This window comes from Mus musculus, chromosome 1 (genome assembly GCF_000001635.26).
Source record: "Mus musculus strain C57BL/6J chromosome 1, GRCm38.p6 C57BL/6J".
NCBI classification, from domain to species: Eukaryota; Metazoa; Chordata; class Mammalia; order Rodentia; family Muridae; genus Mus; species Mus musculus.
The window spans coordinates 24,453,821-24,480,662 of NC_000067.6; the positions used below are offsets into that span (position 1 = coordinate 24,453,821).

Here is a 26,842-nt window from a genome sequence, read left to right on the forward strand (position 1 = left end):
GTTTTCTGTGGAAGAGTCACCAAAAGTTTCAATTACTGATAGAGTATTAGAAAAAAAGACAAAAAAAAAAAAACCCAAAAAACAAAAAACAAACAAACAAACAAACAAACAAAAAACAGTTCATGCTTCCCTGAACTCCCAAATCCCAATCTTTCCTTTCTAGTACAGAAACCGGCAATGGCATCACTGTGGTAAGGTCCATGTGCTGTGTACTCCATCGTATCTGTGCTTCAGAGACGTTAAACCAGCACTCGGCCTCAATATTGCATATTTGTGCAACTTTGCATCCTGCTAAAATTACATTAATTCACCATCTGGGGGACCATCATTTAGATCTATATGAGCCTTGAAATATCCTCTTTGGATTAAATTTGTGGATGTTGTAAATACCTCTGATTTAGCATTGATTTAGCCTTTATAGAGCTTGCCAAAAAAAATCATGAGTTACATCAAAAAACATGTTCATGTCTCTATCAAGAAATTTAATTATTGGGAGGAGAACTACAGAGGCTGCATTCTTCTGTCACTCACGGGGCTGGAGGCAAAATGTAGTGCTTGTCCATTTGAAACTATGTTTCAGCTTTCTAATTTTCTTTTTTTAAAACCTGGATTTATAAAGATATCAAAGGGAACTACATGAGACAGAAAAGTTGTCAGATATGTGTTTTCAAATATGTCAAATCCTCCTGATTCTTGGGTGTTTGGAGGTACTTAGTTGGTGATGGCCACATCAATTCTTTCAATCAGCTGAAAGTGTTCTCTGTGGAAAAAATAAGGTGAGTCGGATGGACACATCCTGAGTACGTGTGAGCAGGGAGGATACCTTCCTTTATTTTGAACACATGGGATGGGGGAGGAAGAATAGTGGGAAGGGTGCATTTGGGAGTGATGTTACATATGGTAAGTCTAAACATCTTGCTGTTCCTAGCACAGGGATCTAGCTATCACTTCTTGGGAGTTTTGTAGGAAATAAATAATGCACACCCCAGCACCTACAGGTATTCATTATAGAATTGAAGGACAAACCATGGTAATAAAAGTAATTAGATGAAACAATTTTGTAGCACAGAATGTGAAAACCATGTCAGACATTAACAAGAACAAAGGATGAATAAAACATTCAACTTGAAAAACAACTTTGAAATGAATAAATACCTTAATATATTTTAATCATTTTAGTGTTTAATAAATAATATTTAAAGTGTAGTAATCTACTACACTGTATCTGGAATATTATTTGGAATATCTATCTCTTCCTTTCTGAAACAGTAGATACTTGAGAGTAAAAGCTGGCAGAAGAATATCCTAACCACTCACAGGGAGACATGCCATTTCTGTGAATGGATTTCTATCATTCATTTATCCACATGTCCACTAAATATTTTTCCGGTACCTTGTGGCCACTCACTACCCTAGACCTACTCTGTCTGATAGAGTAGCTTCTCATTGGACGCTCTTCTTCTCCAGCCCCATTCTTCTCAGTGATAAGGACTGAGCCCAGAGCCTTGGTCATGCTGTCAAGTTCTTGACTACTGTGTTGTACTTCCCGTTTGCTTTATAATGTGTAGTTTAAGAAAATCATGTTAGAAATAATTTTGCCCAATCCTTTTCCCTTCTCCATCATGACTAATAGAAACTGTAACATGTTTACTCTTGTCTTGAGTTTTTCGTTTTCTCTATATTTCTGCATCACTTTGGAGATCAGACACAAGAGAAGAAGGTGATAACAAAAGTAACCTCTATTACCTCATGCAAATCAGGCTCCTCTGGGTGCTCTTCCTAATGCCTTGCCCTTGGCTTGCTCAACTTGGTTATCTAAAAGTATTGCTAAGTCAGCTTACAAATCTCTTCTATTCTCGGAATGGCAATCCCCTAAATTAATCCCTAAGCCCCACCTCCCCAAGGACTAGGTAACTTCCTGAAATGCTGGGAGTTGTAGTTCTTGGAAAATAATAAAGTTTCATGGAAAAGTACAGTGGCCTATAGATTTGTCCATATAAACCCCTACTCATGGCTCGAGGCCATTTTCAGTGGGGAAATTCCAGGGAATGGGCGTGACAAAACTCCATCCCTTGGTCAGTAGTTAATATTAAATAAGGCTTACTTTAAATTTGGCCCATATGGTGTAATTGGTTTTTCTCTGGCAAATCTCAGTATTAACTGAATCTGCTCTTCATCTCCTCCCTTTAACATCTAGTTCTTGGCTGTCTTTACAAAGAATTCTTCTAGACCAGAACTGTGCCTTACTTGATATTTCCCTTTAGTAATTCCTCCCACATTGTCTCCTCTATGCTGCTGTCTGCAACTACAACCAGGTCCTCCTTGTATCTGGAGATGCGCCTGACCCCCCTCCCTTACTGCAATTCCCCCATTACATCCGTTTTGAGTAAAAAGTCTTCCTTGCTACAAATAAGTAAGTTAAGTCAAGTCAGTCAGTCAGTCAGTCAGTCAGTCAGTAGATAGATAGATAGATAGATAGATAGATAGATAGATAGATAGATAGATAAATGCAGGTATTTTTCTTCCCCAAAGTTAAGATTCTTGCCATCTGTATGACTTGTGAGATGGACAGTAGACATTTCAGTAGATGTGATGAGACAAATGCTGGAGAAAGCTGCCTCAGGTGGGATGGTAAGAAACCACCTCTGCAAGCAGGGGACTGTGTGCTATTCGAGGTTTCACTCCTAGAAAAGTCCCAGGGGAAAGTGTACAGGTGATATAAACAGCAAGTAGAATAGTCACTAAGGTAGCATCTTATGATGTATGATATTAAGTCAAGGTCAGTCAGAGGTCAAAGCATATAGATATGGGAATAATTTTTTTAATTTTAATTAAGTGGGAAGCTACTTCAATGTTATTAGCCAGCAAATCTATTATATGTGCTCAAGACTTTGCAATATGGCATTAGGGAGTCAGGAAAAGAAGAGTGTTTGTTGCATCGTCCTAGGTAGTCAAGGTACCTGCATTTAAAAAAAAAAGGTATATGCAATAGTTATTTTGAAGAGATGCTCAGAATCGTTGTTGTAATGATTAGTACTGTTAGTAGCTTGCTGTCTCTTAACAAAGGTTATTTATTGGTTTTTTTTAGGGCAAGTAAGGGTTAATTAATGGCGTTTTGTGGTGTTTCACACTCAGGATGACAGATATCTAACAGCTGTGCTTTAAGTCATAGAGAATAAAATGCAGCAGAGAAGCTCTGTGTTCATCAAGCTCCTACAGCTATGGCCATGGAAGTAGACCATGTAACTCATGTCCCCTGTGACAAAGTGCCGTAATGTTAAGGCTATGGGTTTGTAATAGGCTCTGAAAAGCAGCTCGGTAATACTTTTGCAAGTACGATTTTTCTTCTCCTGTCATGCTGTTGCTGCTATCAATGTTATTGAGTGCCTGAGGGAAGAAAAAAGACACAGAGCAAAAACATAAAACATGTTTAGAAGTATGAGTGTTGGTCTGTAATGCCTGAGCTGTGCCTTCTAGATAGCAGAGTTGCGGCCATGAAACCCTGACAATATGGTTGCCTAAACAAGACCTGCATAATGGCAACGCCTGTTGACAAGCCAGTGCAGATTAGAAAAAATTCACAAGACCCCCATCTCGGGATGAAGAGCCATCAGCAATCAATGGCTGTAAGAAAGGAATCTGCTCCCCCAAGGGATGTGCCCAGTCATGGATTATCCAGTCCTAAAGCAGTTATCAGCTCTAAACACATATGCATAAGAACATCGTAAAACGGGCTCAGTTGGTCATGCATGTGAGCGTGTGCATGCGTGCGTGCGTGCGTGCGTGCGTGCGTGCGTGCGTGCGTGCGTGCGTGTGTGTATGTGTGTGTGTGTGTGTGTGTGTGTGTGAAGAAACATTATAGAAGAGGTTATGAATTTGAGGAGTGGTGGGGAAGATATGGGAGAAATGAGAGGGAGAGATGGGGAGGAGCAATATTGCAAACACAGTATTCACCTATGAAAGTTTTTATCTTTTTAATCTATAAAACTTTAAGTTAAAAAGCACAAAGCATCAAATGAAAGGGATTTTAAACTTGACACATGGATGGGTATCTATTATTAGGGATCTCAGTAAAACTATTCCCTGAAGCATAGTAGTTGTATCTGTGTGTAATGTGAGATGGAAAGTTTTCTCTAAAGACAAAAGAAAAGCTGAGGGATGCTGTCACATAAAGCAAAGAGACTGCAGAGGTCTTATTGGAAAAAAATCACTGTGCATATATAGCATTTTAAAAAAATAAAACAGTATAAGATATTCTTTATTTAAAAATTTAAACTACTAGTTAATTCCTTGAGCTATCTACTGATATAATGTAGTTTCTTAGCAATGGCAACAGCTATCACCAGATGGTACTTTCTGGTTTTGTCATTTCAGAGTTTTTATAATTAGTAGTACAGAACACACTGGTGTATGGAGATTTGGGTGGTAATTCGAGAAATGCCAGTTACAGTAATTTTGTCGTAGGATGTTTCAAAGATCAAAATAAACATAAAGACTAAGCTGAATGACTGAAACCTACTCTTGTGCATTTGAATGGAAGGAAACTAATGAAAGAGATATCTATTAAGATGATACATCACATCTAAAAGCTTTTGATAACAGAGAATGATTGCCCAGACAATTCTTGTGTGTGCTGAGCACCCTTCTACTGCTGCATGCATGATAACTCTGTTGATTCTCCCAGCACATCTGCAAGTACTAATAATCTGAGTTTCCCATCGTGCACAAAAAGGAACAAGGAGGAAAAATAGAGTAATGTGACCTGTAGCTACTGGAAGAGCTGGGATTGGAACCAGACAGTCTGACCTCAATGGTTACAATAGGATACATATATATATCAAGTCTATTCTAAGATATTTTGAAGGATAAATTATAGAAATTTAAAATTTTTGCAATTTCTATATTGCTTAGTAGCAATCACTTGTACTGCAGTAGAAATACTCTTATTAATACTTTAGAGTTAAAACCCAAAGTTCATACAAGTTCACGCAAGCACACATACACACAAGCACACACACACAGGGAGAGAGAGAGAGAGAGAGAGAGAGAGAGAGAGAGAGAGAGAGAGAGAGAGAGAGAGAGAGAGAGAATAGCCTTGTTGTCCCAATGAATAAAGGCTATTTCATATTACTACTTGGGAACCTTGAGGACACAATATATTCTGCTTTCCTTTTTCTTTTTTAGAGCTTATAATGTAATTACATTTCTCCTTGCCTTTTCCTCCCTCTCAAATCTCCCACACACCTTTCCTTGCTCTCTTTCAAATTCATGGCCTCTTTTTAAGTTAAATGCTATTGTATGCATATTTCTATGCATACATATACATAAAGACAATCTCACATGGCAGAGAAGTGCCTTGTCCTAAATCCCACAGTGCCCAGCTGAAAAAGAACGGACCACAGTATGCTTTCTTTTTCTAAGCTAAGTAGACTAGCTATTTTGTGAAAAAGTTGGCACAGAAAGATGTATTATACGGGTCATCACATCACAATAAATCCAATATGCAACAGTGAAAGCCATCAAGACAGGCCTTTTTGAATTCATTTAGTGGAAATATTAAATCATTACAAGTCACTGTAATGTAGAAAGTAGCTTAGAAGGTGGCAAGCTTAGTATATTGAATTTGCTCACTTGCATTCTAACTGAATGTTCTGGAAGCTAAAATCCCTATAGTGACTCAGTTTTAGTGAGATTTAAAATCACCATTAACATACAATATATTCCCTAAAAGGTATGCCTGTAATTACAAGGTCAGCATGAATTGTCACAAGTGCTGAAATGCAGTGGTGAGGGGCATGATGTAGTGGGAAAATGAGACTTTTCCATCAGCCATTCAGAATTAAAGGGTGATTTTACTATTTCCCTAGTTGACATGTAGATGGTGTTTTCCTTCCTTGATTTTCCCCTGAGATATTCAGAAGCCATGACCAAGAAGTAGGAGCAAGTAATGAGATCTTGCTTTCTTCTTTAGTCATATTAGCTGGGAAGATGGCCATGAACACATTCTTTTTCAGAAACTACTTTCATTAGAAATCTGAAACTCAGTCTTCTGCTAGCTTTTTTGGCATGCTAGATCAAAGCATTATGGCAGGTGACTTGCTGAGAAAATTAGTGGGCTGTTTCTTGCTTGGTGGCATACTCCTTAGTCTCAAGAAATCACAGGATGAAAGGAATAGAAACCTTTCTTACTGGAGTTGTGCTTACGTCCTGCAGGACCATCCCATTCAGGAGGAATTCTTGTCTTCCCATAAGTGCACTCTCCATAGGTCTGGCCTTGTTCAATGAATGGCACAGGTAGGGTAAAATATGGGCCTTTGCTCCCGAACTCTTACCATTGAATGGAGTACCATTGTGCAGTGATATCAAAGTAGGTTAGAGGCTGCATTTAAACAAATTGGTCAGCATCCTGATGTAGCAAGAGAAGGCGTCGAGAGTATGTACAGACTCCTTGGTGGGAAGCCATTGGTTCTAGTGCCACCACAGTCTAGGGAATCCATTGTGAAGGGGAAGAGCAAGAAGGAGCGGTATCACAGTAAAATGTGAATGGACATTTGGTGTCCCAGTAGCAACGTGAATGGATATTCTTGGGAACTACACAGGAGCTAAAGCCAAGCGTGGTACAACAAAGCTTGTGCTGGGGGTGACTCCTGAGAGATTTCTCTTTTGGAAGCAAGTCTCTTACAAACTCTTTTACTTCCTCCACAGTCCACAAAGATTGGTTTTCAGCCTTCTTTCCTGCTGTGAAGGTCTACTGCACACAAGATGAATTTCAGAATACCTCTAGCCATGTTAAGGATTTCAAAGGCTTCCTGAATTATGCAACTAGACAGAGAGAGCTGTAGGTAGTGTTTCCTTTGATAGACTTGATTCATAAACTAGGTAATGTGGCCCTTTAAGCCATATAAGCAGTGTATATATAAATGAAAATATAAATGGGGGATGAGGGTTGTAACTGTAAGCTCCCAGTTCAATCTGTGTTTCAATAGAAAGAAGTGACTGTTGATTTGAATAGGTACATTCCAAAAATAAAAAATAAAATAAAATGGAAAATTAGCCTATTGTTCAAATTTCAGCCTAAGATCTGTGGTAGCACTCTGTAAGGAGGAGCAATAGCTCTCTAGTGAAAGGGCAGGATTTGAATTGCAGACATGTTAAAGGCTGTAGCATGCTTAAGCTTGAAGCACTCTACAGTTGTATGGGGTGGTCAAAAGGTCATTGCTTTCTGTAAGAGTGTATGAGCCTAGAACATAGCCTTCCTTTTCTCCCTTCTCCTCTCTACATAAATGCAATCCTACAGACACAGCCTTTCACTAGAGGGAGACATGGGTGACATGAACCGTGACTGCCAGCTGGGAACACAGGTCACTACTGAACATATGCAGGAAGAAATTGATAGTGAAAAGTAAGGCTTTTTAAAAAGTCAGCAAGAAATAAAGAGGAAGAAAAGACATTCATGAGACAAATGAAGCCTTGAGAGCCCAGTAATGAAACGAAAACACGGCTGTAAAATAACTGTGTAAAAATCTGCCTCCATCCCTCCATTTGTTTGACTGTGGCTAGCTCTGCCAAGGACAGCCAGCTTTAATTGCATTAGAAAGAATATGTCAGTGGTAAAAATCTAAACAGAACATTATTTAAAGGAGAATTAGGCTTACATCTTGTCCATTGAGGCCATCCAGACCAGAGTCTCCTTTGGCTCCTGGTTCACCCTGGAAAGAAATAATTTAAACAATAAAAAAAAATGGTGTATTTCAAAACCTTTTCTAAGAAAAATCAAGAGAGCTATATCGTTTGGCTATATATGAAACACAGTGATTAGTTTGCTAATCCTCTGGGAGGGGGAAACATGTATTTAAAAATAAGCAATTCTGAGCCCTAAAACCAGAGAAGTTCAAAGGTTCAAAGGAATACTACATAAAAATGATTAGGGTAGACTTAGAAGATGGATTATTTCTTTTCTTCTATAAGCAAGAAAGAACTTTCTGGAGGGCAATTTGGCAATATATATCAAGGCTCTTAAATCAGTTCCTTCCACCTGGCCTTGTGAATTTACTTTAAGAATGTATCCTAAGGAAATAACCAGATGAAAAGCTTAAGGCACCTTATAGAAAACACAGAGGTATTTACGAGAAACATTCCACATGCCCAGGAATAAGGACCCAATCCAATAAATTATCACACAATGATAAATGGACTGTGGTGCAGCTACCCGATCCAATAAATTATTACACATAGATAAATAGACTATGGTGTAGCTACAAAAGTCATGTTATGCTTATTTTATACTATAAAATTACTGGAATCTAAACAGTAGAACCTGAAGAACAAATTTAAAAGTGCAGTGTATATATCTCAACCAGTATGTATTCTTTTTAAAAAAGAGACTAGGTTTTTATTCCAATTGAGACATCTTTATTTCAACTCTCCTTACCAAAGCTTAGGGAACTTTGTGGGGAAGGAGGCAGAAAGAGAAGGAGGCAGAGGAGTCTGTAGGGTGTCACACTGGACAAGACATAGTTACCACATTCACTAACACATAGCACCTATAGTTAATGTACTGGCTAGTTTTGTGTCAACTTGACACAGCTGAAGTTATCACAGAGAAAGTAGCTTCCGTTGAGGAAATGCCTCCATGTGATCCAACTGTAAGGCATTTTCTCAATTAGTGATCAAGAGGGAAAGGCCCCTTGTGGGTGGGACCATCTCTGGGCTGGTAGTCTTGGTTCTATAAGAGAGCGGGCTGAGAAAGCCAGGGGAGCAAGCCAGTAAGGAACATCCCTCCATAGCCTCTGCATCAGCTCCTGCTTCCTGACCTGCTTGAGCTCCAGTCTTGACTTCCTTGGTGATGAACAGCAGTAAGGAAGTGTAAGCCAAATAAACCCTTTCCTCCCCAACTTGCTTCTTGGTCATGATGTTTGTGCAGGAATAGAAACTCTGACTAAGACAAATTGGTACCAGCAGAGTGGGGTATTCCTGTGACAACCTGACCATGTTTTGGGGAGGACTGTGGAAGGACTTTGGACTTTGGGCTAGAAGATCCATTCGTTGTTAAAAGCTCTGTCAGATGTTGTGTAGGAGTTATGTTGAGAACAGTGCAGAAGATGGAGGCCTGGCTTGTGAAATTTCAGAGGGAAAATTAAAGACTCTTTTCAGGGCCATTGCTATTTTGGAGTTTGATTATTCTGTGGTTCTGGTTAGCTGGGGCTGAAGAATCAGGTGTAATTAACAAGATACCAGGACTACTAAAGCAAAACCTTTGCATTATTGGGACTATTGATGCTGGTTAGTTGGAGCTAAGAAATTAGCGGTGATTAGGCTATGCCGGGGCCTAGCAAACACAGAAGTGGATGCTCACAGTCAGCTATTGGATATATCACAGGGCCCCCAATGGAGAAGCTAGAGAAAGTACCCAAGGAGCTAAAGGGATCTGCAACCCTATAGGTGCAACAACATTATGAACTAACCAGTACCCTGGAGCTCTTGACTTTAGCTGCATATGTATCAAAAGATGGTCTAGTCGGCCATCACTGGAAAGAGAGGCCCATTAGACTTGCAAACTTTATATGCCCCAGTACAGGGGAACGCCAGGGCCAAAAAGTGGGAGTCGATGGGGAGGGGAGGGGGGGAGGGTATGGGGGACTTTTGGGATAGCATTGGAAATGTAAATGAGGAAAATACCTAATAAAGAAATATTTAAAAAAAGAAGAAGAGACCAGCATCGTTGAGGTTACATCTTCTGGGAAGTGTTTTCTGAAAGCACAAAGAGGCTGTGTTCCAGAGATAGCCAAGGTTGTACTCCTGCTGCAGTGGGACTTGGTAATGTGTAAGGGTCACCCAGGTGATACTGGTTTTGAAGACATGAAGGGGTCACGCAGAGCAGCTGAGGCCATAGAAGGCATTGGTGAAGGTGCAGCCTCAGTTGCAATTGACGGCCCAGATTGAAGGGGTCATGCAGTGTTTTGGAGATGCCAGTACCATGAGATGACCACCAAGAGCAGCAGCAGTGGAGTACAGGCATCTGGAGCCTAGAGGACGATGCATGTGCTACAAAGGGCATGGCTGGAGATGTGATCCAAGCCCTTGGAGAAGCCCAGAAGATTGTGAGTTGGATCCTCGACATTGGAAGGTTGGAGATTGATTTTTGCTTTTGATTGTGACTGTGCCCTGATATTTTCCCTCTTGAAGGAAGAAACTATTTTAGTGGAGCCCACAGTTAAGAGACTTTTAATTGTAAAAAGACTTTGGATTTTAAAAGAGATGGATATTTTAAAGAGATTGAAATTTTAAGAATATGTAAAGACTGTGGGACGTTTAAAGTTATTTAGACCTTGGGGATGAATAAGAACGTAAGGGTTGAGGCTTACTAGTGATGTGTTTGTGTGTCAAGTTGACAAGGGGGCAATTGTACTGGCTAGTTTTGTGTCAACTTGACACAGCTGAAGTTATCACAGAGAAAGGAGCTTCAGTTGGGGAAATGCCTCCATGAGATCCAACTGTAAGGCATTTTCTCAATTGGTGATCAAGGGGGAAAGGCCCCTTGTGGGTGGGACCATCTCTGGGCTGTTAGTCTTGGTTCTATAAGAGAGCAGGCTGAGAAAGCCAGGGGAAGCAAGCCAGGAAAGAACACCCCTCCATAGCCTCTGCATCAGCTCCTGCTTTCTGACCTGTTTGAGTTCCAGTCCTGACTTCCTTGGTGATGAACAGCAGTATGGAAGTGTAAGCCAAATAAACCCTTTCCTCCCCAACTGCTTCTTGGTCATGATGTTTATGCAGGAATAGAAACCCTGACTAAGACAGTTACCATCACAAGACCAAGTCAGTCAAAACCCTGGCATAGATGGTAGCGATACATTATAGGCTCTACCCGTTAATAATGGGCTTCTGGCAGAGGACATATGTTCTTATTAAGTCACAATTGTTCAAGATGAACATTAATATCATGGTGGATGATACATAACAATAGTGACATATTTTTTGCTCAATTTCTGTCTGAAAGATGGATATATTTATTAGTATATCATGCAAACCTAACAATTGAATTTCTTTTAAAAATGCTAGTCTGTTTATCCATTTACTAATTATCTGCACATCAGCCTTCAACAGGTCTTGAGAATAAGAGTGGGGGAAAAAAACAAAGTAAAATGATTAAAATGATAATTGATGCATTTTTGTGGCTATTAGTGTTTCTCCTCAGGTCATACTTCAGTATTTTGTATAGAGTGTGTTGTGTATAGAATGTGTGTTGAGTGTAGAGAGTGTGTAAATATAGTATGTGTGTGTGTGTTTAGTGTGTGTGAGTATGTGATATAGAATGTGTTGTGTATGTAGTGTATGTTGTGTATGTGTAAGGTATGAACAGGCTGTACTATATCTGCATTGCATCACTAAGGTGATTTTTTCACCTATATCTTTGCAATTTTTTTGATGAGCATTGTTATTTCTCTTGCAAAAATATTAAATTAATGGGGGCTGGAGAGATGGCTCAGCGGTTAAGAACACTCACTGCTCTTCTAGAGGTTCTAGTTCAATTCCCAGCAACCACATGGTGGCTCACAACCATCTGTACTGGAATTGATGCCTTCTTCTGGTACTCATATACCTAAAATAAATAAATCTTAAAAAATATTAATCACCCAATTTTAAGAAATTAGAACATTTTAAAGAGTGAAATACTCTATAAACAGAAATACATATGTGTAGTTCTAATGATCTAAGATTATTGGCATCTAATAAAATGAAGTATAAATAACGCACAGGTAAAATAAAACGAACAAATTCAATTTTCATAGCATGTAGAGACTAGAAATGCAGTGAGGACTTTAAGCTTAAAATATCAGGTGAATAGTTACTCCAGAGTCTCAGGAGATTAATCTCTTTTTTAAAAGTTAAAAATTGATTCTCTATCCAATGAGATGGCTCAGTAGGTAAGGGCACTTGCCACTATGGTGTGGGACCTGAGATCAATAACTTCATCCCACATAGTGGAGGGAGAGAATTGATCTCCTGAGCTGTCCTCTGATCCCCCCCTTGTATGAAACAGTATGCAGGCCTTCTCTACCTCCACGCTCCAAATCCAAAACAAAGCAAAGCAAAGCAAAACAAAACAAAACAAAACAAAAAAACCATGAAGGAACCTAATTTTAAGAATCATCTTCTAATTGTCCTAGACACATTTCAAGGGATATCATTTCACTGAGCTCCACGAATTGTCTGTCATGACAGAACATTCACCCGGAAAGTGATGGTCTAGACAGAGAATACTACCCATGACAGAAAGCTTAGGAGTTGTGTGTCTAGCACCATAGGCTGTGGCTAATGGAGTGTGCAAAGGGACCTTAAAAATCTTCAGACTCTAATGACAAGCGTCCTATTAACGAGGCTGAAGAGATGAGTTGTCAGTTAAGAACCCTGGCTGCTCTTCCAAGGACTCAGCTTCATTTCCTTGTATGCACATGGAAACTCAAATCTGTCTGTAATTCTAGTCCCAGGGCATCTGACATTCTCTTCTGGCTTCCAAAGGTACCAGGCCCATGTGTATATTACCCTGGCATACATTCAGCAAAAGACCCACATACATACAAATAAATTCTAAAAAACAGTCCCATCGACAGAGAAGAAAATATTTATCTATTTAGAAAAAGGGTTGCCTATAAGGTGGATAACAGTTATTTATAAAAGTGGAGTGAAATTTTTGGCATAGGAAGACAAATAGAATTTCACAGATACTATCATCAATATTTAAAATGTATTTGATCACAAACATAATCTCAAGTTTGAAATAACTCTGGGGCCAGTGATTCAGTTCTATTGCACATCATATGCCTAGAGTAACTTGTGTGAAATCTGGGGTTCAGCTTTGAGCACCTCAAAATAGAGTTAAAATTGTACATTCTTACAGGACATTAGAAAAGTTGGCACTGGCTGAAAGAAGGGCAAAGAGAGATAAGCCTTTGTGATGATGTAATGATGATGAGGGTGGTGATGGTGATGGTGAGGGTGAGGATGATAGTGATGGTGACATGATGATGAGCATGGTGGTGGTGAGGATGGTGATGGAGAGGATGGTGATGGTGAAGATGGTGGTAGTAATGCTGCTGATGCTGAGGTGGTGACTGTGATGCTGCCGTGAACAGAGCTGATAGTCTGTTGAAGTTAATCCTGTAGGGTAAGAGGGTGCGTTGTAACAGAAAGCCAGAGAAGCAGCACACCACTTCAAAGTGATCTTGAGTTAATTAAAAAAAAAATAAGAATAATCTACTATAAGCACCAACATTTTACATAGGAGTAAACCAAAGGCAAGAGATATTAGGTCATATGCTCAAGGTCCCTAATTCAACTCAGTCACCCTGATTTAAAGCCAGCATTCTAAACATATTAAATTTATTTGTTTCAAAACATAAAATCATTATGAAGCCAAGATGCAGAGCATCTGGATCTCTTCAAAGAAAGAGGCAAAGTTACTTAAAATGTTCACAGTGTGGGTCCCAGAAGGCACACAGGGGCTGGAGCAACAGCTTGGTGGTCCAGAGAGCTGGCTGCTCTTCCAGAATGCTGAGTTTCGTGCCCAGCACTGAGACACTGGATACCTCATGGTTGCCTGTAACACCAGCTCTTAGGGGGTATGATTGCTTTGGTCTTCATGGGCAAACACATGCTCACATATACATGTGCTCATGTGTGTGTGTGCATGTGTGTGTACACACACACTCATCTCCCCACACACTAAATGTATAAACAAATATTTTTTTAAAAAGCCAGATAGGCTGGTCAGGGTTTTTACTGAAGGGTGTGCAACTGTCGGAGTCTTCATGGTACACAGTAAAGGTCCATTCACTCTTTACCAACATACATATCTATCTGTCATTTGGGTCGTCTAACCTCAGAACTCTGGTCAGCTCTCCACTGTAGGGTGTCCCCTACACTGCTGGGTGTTTAGCATCATCCCGGGCCACTTTTCACTGTAGGCCAGAAGCCAGCCATGTCTCCTTGATAACAGCAAATAAGAATATTTACAGACATTTCTAAATATCCCCTAGAGGGTAACACTGCTTCCAATGAAGAAAACCATTGATAAATTTATTGCATATATGGTATATCTATGTAATAGACTCATGACATGAAACATTTCAGTGACCAAAACTATGTTGTAATAAAAGAATGCAAAGAAGGGATGAAATGTGCAGTCTGGCACTTAATTCTGGGCTGATCAAATAATACTTGTAAGTGTTATAGGATGAAAAGAATGGGTAGCCGAATGCAGCCAGGGCTCTGAGCAGAGAGTGTATCCCCAGGCATGGAACAAGCTATCCATAAGAGAAAACGTAGTGTGTTTGATAAACTATTAACAGACTAATAAGATTAATATAATCTAAATTGAGAATACATTTAAAAATATTATTTGGTGGTAGATTGATTAAAATAATTAACAGGGAGAATTTTCATTGTTCATTAGAAAGAGAAGTATATACTAACTAGCAGTCAGGCTAAGTATGTAGGGGAAAAACACCAAAGAAGTGCATAGATGTTAGATGACGAGCTTGTTTTAAGTGGAATCAACTGGTCAGGTCCTATGCAGGAAGCAGATGATCTCGATGGCTTCTCTGTTTTAAATTCTATCATTGTTTGCAGAAAAATGAAGTGGTGGGTTTTAAATCCAGACAAGAAAAAAAAACATACATTCATGTGTTGCATATTTAGTACATCTCAAACAAAAGAAAGTTGAAAATAGTAAGCAACAGCTGCCTCTTTCTCTCCACTGGAGGGAAGTGAGCAGGAACAAAACCGTAGCATTCTAAGTTTCCTCTTGAATTTAAGAAGCGCTCTACTCACTTTGACATCAGAGGAAGTTAGCAAACAGGAGGAGCAGAGGTTGTTTCTTTGTATTTGACTCGGTTTTAAACGATGAAATATTTTTTTAGAAGACATAGAATGTCTAAAATTTTCTTTAAAAATATAAACCCGGAAAGTTAGACCCATGGGAACCCAAAATCAATTCTAACCAAAAGAATTCTAGTCAATTCTAATCAAATTACGAGGACACGTGGGAGTTAATTCTCACCGATGACTTCCCTACTGTCTGTTCTTTCATAAAACTAATGTTAAGGTTAGATCATGTAGTTGAGTAGCCAAGTCCTTTCTACAGTGTATTAATTAACCCTGAAACGTATGTAAAACAGTGAGCTATTAACATTAGTGCTGTACATTTCTATATATATCATCAGGAACGTAACAGCACATATTTCCCCTACCAGGATCTGTGCTTTACGCAGGACGGATTATTTTTTTAATGTGTCTGTGCATATGAGAGCAGGTGCCGGCAGAGAGGCCTGAGATGTCGGTCCTCACAGGGCAGGAATTATAGGTAGCTGCGAATCACTCAACACAGGGGCTGGGAACCAAACTTTGGCCCTCTGCAAAAATATGCTCTATTGCAGCTGGAATGAGAATGGCCCCCAGCAGCTCATGAATCAAATGCTTGGACCCCAGTTGGTGGAATGGTTTGGGAAGATTAGCAGGTGGGACATTGATGGAGGAGGTGTATCACTGAGGGGGAGGGGAGATTTCAAAAGATTCCCAGTGTGTCTCTCACTGACTCCTACCTGAGGGGATAGGGATGTGAGCTTTCAGCTGTTCCTGCCGCCATGGCTTTGCTGTGCCATCATGGACTCTAATTCTCTGAAATATAAGCCCTAATTGGGCTAAAGCCCTAATTGCTTTCTTTGTAAGTTATCTTGGCCATGGCGCTTTCACGATAGAAAAGTAAACACACATATGTCCTTAACCATTGACCCATTTCTCCAGCTCCACAAGCACGGCATTCAGTTCTCCCAGAAACCACAAGTGGTTATTATTTTCACCCCTACTTCCTGGTATAGGTCAGAGACTCTAAGTAACTTCCATGCTCAAAGAACTTCCACTATTGCAAATTACTTGTTCAGTAAAAGTACAAACTCATCGGAATGTAAGTTCCCGTTGCCCACAGGCCTAGGGCTTTCATTGATTTTTGGCTGCAGCTGATGGGCAGCTCTTATAAAGTTGTGTGTGCTGCCAATGTGCTTTTCTAACTCTACCCTTGCCGCTTTCCTTGGTTTCCTTTCTCTGGAATTGTTCTGAAGCCAATAAATTAATTTGACCCTGGCAAGACAGAATAGAGGGGTGAGAGGAACTGATGCTCTGAGTATCAACGGTGAGGAGAGTTTGTCCATTAGCATGTCATCTTTGACAGAGGGACAGTTCCACACCTCCGTCTTCTGCTTTCCTGAGGCGACCTTGGCAGCATTTGCCCAGGTGCCCTCAATAAGAGGCAGCTCACCAACAGCCTTCCTGCAGTCCTACTTCTTGAGATGTCTCCTATTCTATAATCAAAGAATAAAACTTTCAAGAGACATGTTCAGTGGGGTTCTTCAAAAATATTTCTAAGACAAAATGTAAGGTCTATTATTTGAAACACAAAAAATGCATGTCTAGCAAAAATTTATCTCTAGTCACTGGCATTCAAAACAGACTGGAGTGGTGGTCTAGGCCTTTCATCCTAGTGCTTGAAAGGCAGAGGCAGGCATACCTCTGTGAGCCTAGCCTGATTTACAAACTTGAGTTGAAAGCCAGCCAGCCAGCCAGCAACAACAAGTGACAACAGCGATAGATCTAGAAAGATCTGTGATAATTTGCTGACTCAAACAGTAGACAGTTCCATTTAAGAAACAGTTTAACCTAGAGCCTATTATTGTTTCCAGAGTCATAGCTAGCAGTTAACTCTGCTAATTTCTGCAGGAGGAAAACTGCCCAGTGGACATTTATACGAGCACTGCAAAATTCAAGACTCTCTTAGAATCAGCCTTTGGGAACGATACATCTAGGCGATGGTCATTCATGCTCAGTAAAACCGTCTCAGAATTTCCAGGCTCCTGAAACCCGAATATTTGGAATAGAGACAAAAGAGGCATTTTCAGAATTGTTCCCATAACTCCTCATGGTGACAGGCTGCAGTTAACCAGTGCACCATGGGAAACATGATAGCGCAGGACATTAGCAAACTCCACATTACAGCCTACCCCTTCCAATCACTTACAACTGCAGTTTCTAGGTGATAAATGGCAAATTGTAAGAAGCAAGTCCTCTAAAAATGAGAGAGCAAGACAACAGAAATAGAAAAACAGAGAAACAGAAAGGGGGTGGGGGAGGGGTGACTGGTTTTTATAGGTGGAGACAGCATAGCCATAAATCCTAGCTAGTGGAATAGAACGAGAGAGTGGTGCTTTGGGGGAAAGCCAGGTCCAAAGGGATGTCTACGGGAGGAGATAGATGATGGGCAAAAACAAGACATCAAATGAAACATTAAAGGCCCATTCTACAAAGCTACTAATGTGGACTGACTCAGCTCTCAGATGTACACAAGGGCAGACACACAGAGTAGGTCTCCCACAAACAACTCTTTGATGAAGATCACAGAGAATCCCGAGGGAAACGGTGGAATTTGAAATGACAGTGTCAGGCTGACTCAGGCCTGGTGCCACATGCAGAGTAAATTCCCCAAACTGCTAAATCATCTGTGTAATGGTCCGACCATTGCCAAATTACAGCGATGTCAGCAATAATATTTCAGACCATTTCCAAAATTCCCCATTTCATTTTATTTTGCTGATGCGGAAAGGAAATGAAACTCAATACACATTTGAGAGAAGCAATTCGGTCTTCTGCAGCTGCTGCCTGGTGTCTGGACAGAATGACAGATCCAGGGAATTCTACATAATCATCCTGGGCCAATTTCAACTGGGTCCAGGAGCCATTGCTCTCCTCTCTGTCCCTAACTCATTTCTTGTCTAACTAGGATGAGTGCATTACAGATTTTTTTTTAAATTTTCTGTTTTGGGAATGAAAGTTTCTAAAACATTCATTTTCTAATACATCTTTAAAATGAATTGCCACTCTCTTAGAATTAACTAGATGCTGAGCATAAAGAATTTTATGATAGAAAAAAAATATGACTTTTTTTCCTGAGCTGTAGTTTCTTTATCTGTAAACTTGAGCTAAGGGTATTACCTAGCTATTATTTTGAGCTAACCTCCTGGGAAAGGTATTTATGAACTGACCATACATTTTTTTGTCAAAACAGAAGCATCCATTACTATAAGTTCATGATATTGAAAACCTTGCTATGATCTGTGTAATTCTTTCCTCTGGATTGAAACATTCCTTCAAGAACGAGGAGGAAAGTTCATTCAGACTCAAAAAGCTAACAAAATTTATAAGGCTCAGGAAGCCCAGAAAGCTACAGGGACTCAAAGCTGCTCCCTAAGCTTATTTGAACAACAGCTGAAGATCGAAAGACCCTTCACTGGGAAGCTTTCTCGCGTCTTCTCCCACGCTGGTGTAAGCTTTCTGTCTTTGAGTTACCCATGGTCCTATAAGGAACCCCCCAAAATCCATTGGTTCTCCAAGCTAGATTTGTACGGAATCATTTCCTTGTTCTATGATCTGTTCCATCCCCAGACGCACACACACTTGCTCAGGTCGTCTAGAAAAGCCACATAGGAAAATGAGATGGTGTCCTAATCACAGAAAAATGTGCTCTTGGTATGTCAAGAGTAAGATGATACTTTAATAGCTAATTATTCAATCATGTAGGAAAAGGTGAATACTTTTCCTATACTACCTCTGACTAGTTCATCTGTTCTTCTACATTTACACTTTCTAATTGGTTTCTAAGTACAATGTTTTAAAGAGTTTATCTTATTGCTATTATAAATTATGTGGCTTAATTCTAGTCACTGGACCTTGACTGAAGAAACACACTCAACTATACAGTTGAGAATGGAAAGCATTTTCAACTAAATCAGATTTAATCGCTATGATAAACAAGTAGGGGTACCTCTACTGAATTTTGAAAACATTTCTACAATGATAAGCCCACTTAAGTTGTGAAGTGTTAAATAATCAAACACATTGATAGCCTCCCAATTTTTTTCAAAGCCTTGTTCTAAGCACTGCAAATAGAAGAGTTCAACACTGCTGTTTGGGGCGGAGTAATCTGTGGCACTCTGCAAGGGAAACTTCAATATTAAAAGCCACGTGAGTTCAAGAGTAAAGAAAGTACTGAGAGTGGTCATGCTCAGGGATCGTTTATGTTGCAGACAAAAGCTAAGTCAGCCCCTGCAGTACATTAAAACCTAAATGATCTGCCATCCTAACAGCTGCAGCTCACAGAGATGAATGGCCCGTGATGACGAGACTCAGGGACTAGGTGAAATTTCCTTTACTAACCAAACTGGGGACAATTTTATTATCAGTGAGGACAAGTTCAATGAATTACAACAGATCTATTATACCAAAACCCAAAAAATAAAAATATAATGGGCAACTATTTATAGATGTGAACTCTCAGCTTTAAAAAGTGTATAAAGTGGAAAATAGTTAACAAAACTTTCTAACTGGTGGTAATCGGGGAATTGATTCAAGAAAGTTTCTTATTACAGAAATATTAAAGCTAATAAAATAGAGAGAATAATAAAGTTCAAATATCACCATTTATGCTGCCCTAAATGAATGGGTCGAGATATTGGTGATAAATGACTTTTACACCCAGAAAAAGAACTTCAAGGTGGCTTGAGAGATGCTTCATTTATACAAGCAGAGGATCCAAGTTCAGACCCCTCATATTTAAAAAGACTAATATTAAAGCCCTAGGTGAGGTGCATGGTCTAAGAGTTGGTGAGGCATAGATTGGCAGATTGCAGGGCCCACTGGTCAGTCAGCCTAGCCCAACCAGTAAACTCCAGCTTCAGCGAGTGACCTGGTCTCAAACACATAAGGTGGAGAGGACTTGAGGAGGACACCTAAATGTGTCCTCTAGGCTCCGCATGTAATCACACCTCCACAGACATGTACACTTCCCCTACACACACACACACACACACACATACACACACACACACACACACATACACTGAAGATGGAGTGGAAAAGACCAATAACTCTGCTAGAAAACTCAAAGGAGAACCTAAGAAGCAGAGCTAATTAAGCAAGACAGAACACCAGAACTCTACCTTTAAAGTAGAGGATCTAGACCTAAGCAGCCAGAAATATGGGGAAAAAAACCCACCTCTATGGGAAAGGAAAATCCAGGAAACATAGAACACTAAACCTTTGAATTACAGGCACAGAAGAGGGGGAAGAATCCGAAGTCAATGGCATAGACCAGATCTTCATCAGTACAACAGTAGAAAAGTTTCCCCAAACCAAAGAAAGAACACCTATACAGACACATGAAATGCACAGAACGTCAGTAGACAAGACCAGAAAAAGAAATCCCCACGGCATTGCTGTAGTTAAAACCCTAAGTACTCATAACAAAGAATGTGTAGCGAGAGTTACAAGAGAAAAAACATAAGTCATATATAAAAGAAAACACATCAGGATAACAGATTTTTCAATGGATACTTTGAAAGCCAAAAGAGCCTCAAGCAATGGATTTCACATCCTAAAAGACCATGACACACAGCCTAGACTAATATACCACACAAAACTATATGCTGTAATTGAAGGAGAAAGTTTCCACGACATAAACAACCTTACAGAATTTATATCCACCAAACCAACCCTAAAGGAAACAAAGGAAGCAATATATCAGGATGAAGAAGGTATGAGCATGATTGGGAAACTGTGGGGAAAATATGAATTTGTAATTATTAAAGCACAAAATTCCATTGAGAACACACTAGCACCAAAATTCAACAACATGGCAACTGGAGCTAACACACATTTTTCAGTAATTACTTTGAATATCAGTGGCTTCAGTCCTCCAACCAAAAGACACAGGCTGGTTGAATGAATTAAAAACCACAATCCATTTATGTAGGGTTTTTTTTTCCCAAGAAATACATCTTAACTTTAAAGATTGGAACTTCCTCATAGTCAAAGGATAGGTGTAAGAACTCCAATCAGATGGAACCAGGAAGCAAGTAGACATCGTTATCCTGGTATCTAACAAAATAGATTTCAGACAAAAACTAATCAGAAGAGATAAACACAGACACTTCATTCTAACCATGGGAACAGTTAACCAAGAAGACATAACTTTACTAAATTTATAAACACGGAACTCAGGTGTGCCCAATTTCATTAAGCAAAATATCTACTGCTGGAACTAAAGGTTCAGAGCAGCATCAACTAATCTATTAATAGTAGGTGACTCCATACCTCACTTTCTCAGATGGGTGATCCAGACAAGAAATAGGTGGATACATAGGATTAAATGATATCATATTTCAGAGAGACTTAACAGATTCTACAGAATTCTCTACCCAAACAGCAAAGAACATGGACTCTACTCACCAGTACCTGGAAGCTTTTCTAAAATAGACCACATCCTGGGACACAAAGCAAATCTTTACAAATTCACAAAGACTGAAACAGCTCCATGGATCCTATCTGATCACAAGGTAATAAAATTTAAATCAGCAAAAAAAAAAATCTGTTATAAATATACAAACTCATGGAGATAAAAACAACTTGTTACTTAGTGATGAATATGTTAAAGAAGAAATCAATAAAGAAAGCAAAATTCTGGACCAAAATTAAAATGAAGACATGACATAATAAAACCACTGAGGCACACTGGATGGATTGCTCTAAGGGGGGTTTAAACTGCCCACGGGGGGGGGGGGGGAAGTACAGATTTTAATGATGCAACTCAAAAGTTTGAAAAAAGAAGAACACACCAAATCTAGGCACAGTCAATGTCAAGAAGTGATAAAAATCTGAGCAAAAAATCAATAAAATAGACCCAAACACATGTGCAAGCAGGCACACACGCACACACAACCAAAGAAAAAGCAGAGTCAATTTGACAGAATAAAAAATGAACAGGGAAACAACACAAGAGACACCAAATAAATTCAGAATATTACAGAATACTGTCAACCTTTTACTCTTTTAAGCAAGGAAATCTAAAAGAAATGAATGATTCAGCGAAACCACTAAAATGAAACCAAGCAGAAGTGATAACCTAAATACACTGTAACAAATAAGATTGAGATAATAATAAAAAGCATTCTAGGTTTAAGAATAAAAGTTCAGTACTGGATGAATTAACAGCAGAATTACCTGATTTTCAAAGGATATCTACAGCCAATCCTTAAACTAATCCAAAGGAAAGAGAGAAAGAAAGGAAGAAAGAAAGAAAGAAAGAAAGAAAGAAAGAAAGAAAGAAAGGCAGGCAGGAAGGCAGGAAGGCAGAAAGAAAGAAAGAAAGAAAGAAAGAAAGAAAGAAAGAAAGAAAGAAAGAAAGAAAGAAAGAAAGAAAGAGAAAGAAAGAGAAAGAAAGAAAAAGAAAGAAAGAAAGGAAGGAAGGAAGGAAGGAAGGAAGGAAGGAAGAGCAAAAGAGAAATAAAAACAGAGGAAAAGAAACAGAAGGAGTACTCTCAATCCCCTTTGATATTCAAACAGGTAAATAAAGACACACACACACACACAAACCCATAAACCAATATCTCTGATGAATGTAGACTCAAAAACACTCAATAAAATTCTTACAAACAGACTACATATATACATCAAAAAGATTATACACCGTGACCTAGTTAGCTTTATTTTCAAAATGCAGGGCTGGTTCAACACAAGCAAGTCAACACATGTAATAACATAAATGCACTTAAGGAAAAACAAACACATGGTGATCTCAATAGACCTTGACAAAAACCTAGTCACACCTTCATTTTAGAATGTAGGGCTAGAGAGAATGTAATAAAAGCTATATAGAAAAAAAATCACAGCCAACCTTATCAAAAATAAAAAAAGCTTGAAACAGACAATCCCTTTGAGGTCAAGAACAAGTCAGGGATGTCAAGTGTCCCTACTCCACTTCAAAACTGTGCTTAAAGCACTAGCTGGAGCAATAAGCAAAGAGTAGGACATTAAAGAGATTCAGATGGGGAAAGAAGAAGATGAACTGTTCCTATTTGAAGATGACATGATATTGGTATGTAAGAGATCCCAAAGAGTTTTCCTGAGAACTTCTAGATATGTTAAACAAATTCAGTGATGTGCCAGAGTACAGAATCAACTTAGCTAGTTTATACACCAAGGACAATCATATAGAGATGGAGATCATGGAGAACTCCCATTGGCAATAGCCTCAAAGAAAATAAAATATCTAGGGAAGGACCTAACTAAGAAAGTAAAGTATCTCTAAAATGAGGAGAGAGATAAGAAAGACATTAGAAAATGGAAAGACATTAAATGCTCACAAATTGGTAGAATAACATTGTGAAAAAGACCATTCTACCATAGCTCTTTACAGAGTCAATGCAATCCCAATAATAATCCCGTTGTCACTTTTCACACAAACATGAAAATGATCCTAAAACTCATATGGAACAACAAAAGACCCCAGATAGCCAAACTATCCTGAACGAAAATCAACGCTGCTAGAAGAATTGCCATTCCATAACTTAAGTGATATCATAGAGCATTAGTTCTCAATCTTCCTAATGTTGAGACCCTTTAATACAGTTCCTCAGGTTAGAGTTATCCCCCAACCATAAATGTGTTTTCATTGCTACTCATAGCTGTAATTTTGCTATTGTTATGAATCCTAATATAAATATCTGTGTTTCCAATGGTCTTCAGTGACCCTTGTGAGAGGATCACTCAGCTCCCAGAGATTGCCACCTATAGGCTGAGAACCACTGTTCTAGGGCCACTGTAATAAAAACAATATGGCACACATATACATAAAACTAGACATGTAGACCAATGGGACAAAACTGATGACTCAAAATTTAACTCAGCCACTGTACTGGCTAGTTTTGTGTCAACTTGACACAAGCTGGAGTTATCACAGAGAAAGAGCTTCAGTTGAGGAAATGCCTCCATGAGATCCAGCTGTGCGGCATTTTCTCAATTAGTGATCAAGGGGGTGGGCCCTTTGTGGGTGGGACCATCTCTGGTAGTCTTGGTTCTATAAGAGAGCAGGCTGAGCAAGCCAGGGGAAGCAAGTCAGTAAGGAACATCTCTCCATGGCCTCTGCATCAGCTCCTGCTTCCTGACCTGCTTGAGTTCCAGTCCTGACTTCCTTGGTGATGAACAGCAGTATGGAAATGTAAGCCAAATAAACCCTTTCCTCCCCAACTTGCTTCTTGGTCATGATGGTTGTGCAGGAATTGAAACCCTGACTAAGACAGCCACCTAATATTTGATGAAGACACCAAAAACACACACTGGAAATAAAGAAGCAACTTCAACATAGGGTGGTGGGAAAACTGGATAGCCACACTCAGAAGATGAAATGAGGCATGCAATATATGAAAAAGTAATAATAAAAAATGATAGTTAGACACATATCTATCTTATTGCAAAAACAACAACAACAAAATACCAAATGGATCAAAGACCTAAACATAAAACTTGAAACATTGAAACTGCCAGAAGAAAACATAGATATCACCATAAGTAATATAGTTTTAGAAAGAAACTTTCTGAATCAGACTCCATTTGTCTAAGAATTAAGGTCATCAATTGGCAAGAGGGACTTCATAAAACTAAAAATTTTCTGCACAACTAAAGAAACAATCAACTGGGTGAAGAAAAAAACCCACAGAAAGAGAGTGACCATTACTAGCTACATATCTGACAGGGGATTAGTATCCAGAATATATAAAGAACTAAAATTTAAAAAGAATCAAGAAAAGGAACGATCCACTCAAAATATGGGCTGGAGACTTGAACAGAAAGTTCTCAAAAGAAGGAAAACAGGGCAAAGAATGTGAGGGCTTTTGTCTTGTCTTATTGTGTCTTGTTTTGTCACGTTTGGTTGCTGTTTCCTGGAGATCTGAGCTCTTCTGAAGGGGAAGGGATGGGGATATCTGGGGGAGAGGGGTTGTGGCAGGAGTGGAGGGAGGGGAGCTTGTGGTCTGGATGTATTGTATAAGAAAAGAATCTGTTTTCAATAATAATAATAATAATAATAATAATAATAATAATAATAATAGTAACAAAATGAAAACAAAATAAAACAAACAAAAACAGCACTATGGCCAAAATACAAGTTGGGGAGGAAATGGTTGATTTGGCTTATATTTCCCTAGCACTGTTCATCCTTGGAGGAAATCAGGACAGGAACTCAAGCAGGGCAGGAACCTGGAGGCAGAGTTGATGCTGAGGCCATGGAGGGGTGCTGCTTACTGGCCTGCTTCTTATGGCTTGCTCAGCCTGCTTTGTTATAGAACCCAGAACTACCAGCCCTGGATGAGACCACTCACAATGGATGGGGCCCTCCCTCATTGATCACTAATTGAGAAAAGGCCTTACAGCTGGATCTCATGGAGATATTTCCTCAACTGAGGCTCCTTTCTCTTTGATGAATCTAGCATGTGCCAAGTTGACACACAGAACCAACACACAAAAACAACATCCATGGGAGAAGAAGATGGTGGTTGTTTCTTCTAAGCAATGGTATGTTCTCATGCACACATGCTGGTATCTATTTCTTTTTTATTTCCTTTGATTGTATAACACAGTACTCAGTAAACTTCTTGTGTTTGTAGAGATGTCTAAGAAATGTCAGGCATTTTCACAAAAGAAGAACACTCTCAAATGGTTCAGATTAGCCTTCATTTTGTCTCTGTAAGGACAGTTTAGTCTACTAATTTTCTGCTGGGATCTATTAGAGAAAGGCTAGTCTGCAACAACAACATTACAGTGGAAACAGATCTTATCTTGATAATTCATACATAAAATTCTACTTTATGTTCTGACTATATTACCTGAGCTGTGGAGGTGACATGAGTCATGGCTCCATTTTAGTTCAAGATTCAGAGTTTAAGCTTTTCAAGAGAACACAGAACCCTAGTGGAGTCTTGTGTCTTGGCCACAGAAATGTACAAATTTTATTGAATTGGGTTGGAGATATTGCATGCAGTTCTATCATGAGAAAGAATAAAAAATACTTAGGGAGTTTCAACATCATATAATTTGACATTTTAATTCCATTTTTGAGGAATATTGCAGAATGAAAGGACAGGGCAGGGTTTAGACTTCTTGTGTTTTTGTTTGTGTGTTTATGTAGGCATAGCATGATGATTCAGATAGTCACTGATCGTCCACAGGACTTGAGTGGACATTGGTGTTATGCTTTAATTTGATCCATCAAAATGGAGTTTGCCAAAGATCCTGAATCTTAGAAGAGAATATGTAGAAGATAATTGTGTCCAAATTTGCAGTGTGAGTCACAAAGCTAGGTGACTTCTCATGCATGCCAAAGTGGGTATGGCTCCTTGAATGCAGAAAACTAATACTAGGCCTGGTGTGATACTTTCACCTAGGGTAATGTTTATAGATGTGTTACATACACTGTGCAGTGAGTAGAAGCATATAGTCTGTTGGAAGAGGGAGAGGCAGTGTTCATTATAGACGTAACCCCAGGTATTCCCTGCATTGCATGTGTATATATAACTATAGATAAAGGTAACCACTGCTCTTCAATCTTTTGTTGTTGTGAAGGGATCTCTGAGGGTACTGCTTAAATTTCTAAGGCATATAGCTGCTACTGATCTAGTGGACCAGGAGGTTTCAATGTAGGCAATCTGCAAGCCATATTATGAAAGACGCTGAGTATAATTTATATCTGGTGCTTCTCATTAAAGTATATTCATTGGTAATTAACAATAACTACAGCTTAAACAGAAACACATACTTTCTCACACTGTGACATGCAAAAAAAAAGGATTTTCTCAGTGCATGGCAATATGTCATAAAATGTTTTGTACAGTAACTATTACTCTTAATAGACATTTTTCTATGTGTGTTATTTAAAACTAAAACCAATAAGATTAACCATAAAAAATCT

The 26,842-nt window shown here is 39.1% G+C and overlaps 1 protein-coding gene across 7 annotated transcripts in view; it reads right to left on the reverse strand.

The window, feature by feature from the left end:
- Col19a1 (collagen, type XIX, alpha 1) overlaps positions 1–26,842 on the reverse strand; it is a 330,240-nt gene that overhangs the window by 196,138 nt on the left and 107,260 nt on the right. For 6 of the 7 annotated variants that reach the window (XM_006495645.4, XM_030245411.1, XM_006495646.4 and 3 more), the window contains one exon: positions 7,656–7,709. The exons of the other annotated variant lie outside the window; for it this stretch is intronic. In XM_006495645.4, coding sequence (XP_006495708.1) covers positions 7,656–7,709 — 54 coding nt within the window. The remainder of the gene's footprint in view (positions 1–7,655; positions 7,710–26,842) is intronic. 7 annotated transcript variants of the gene reach the window in all.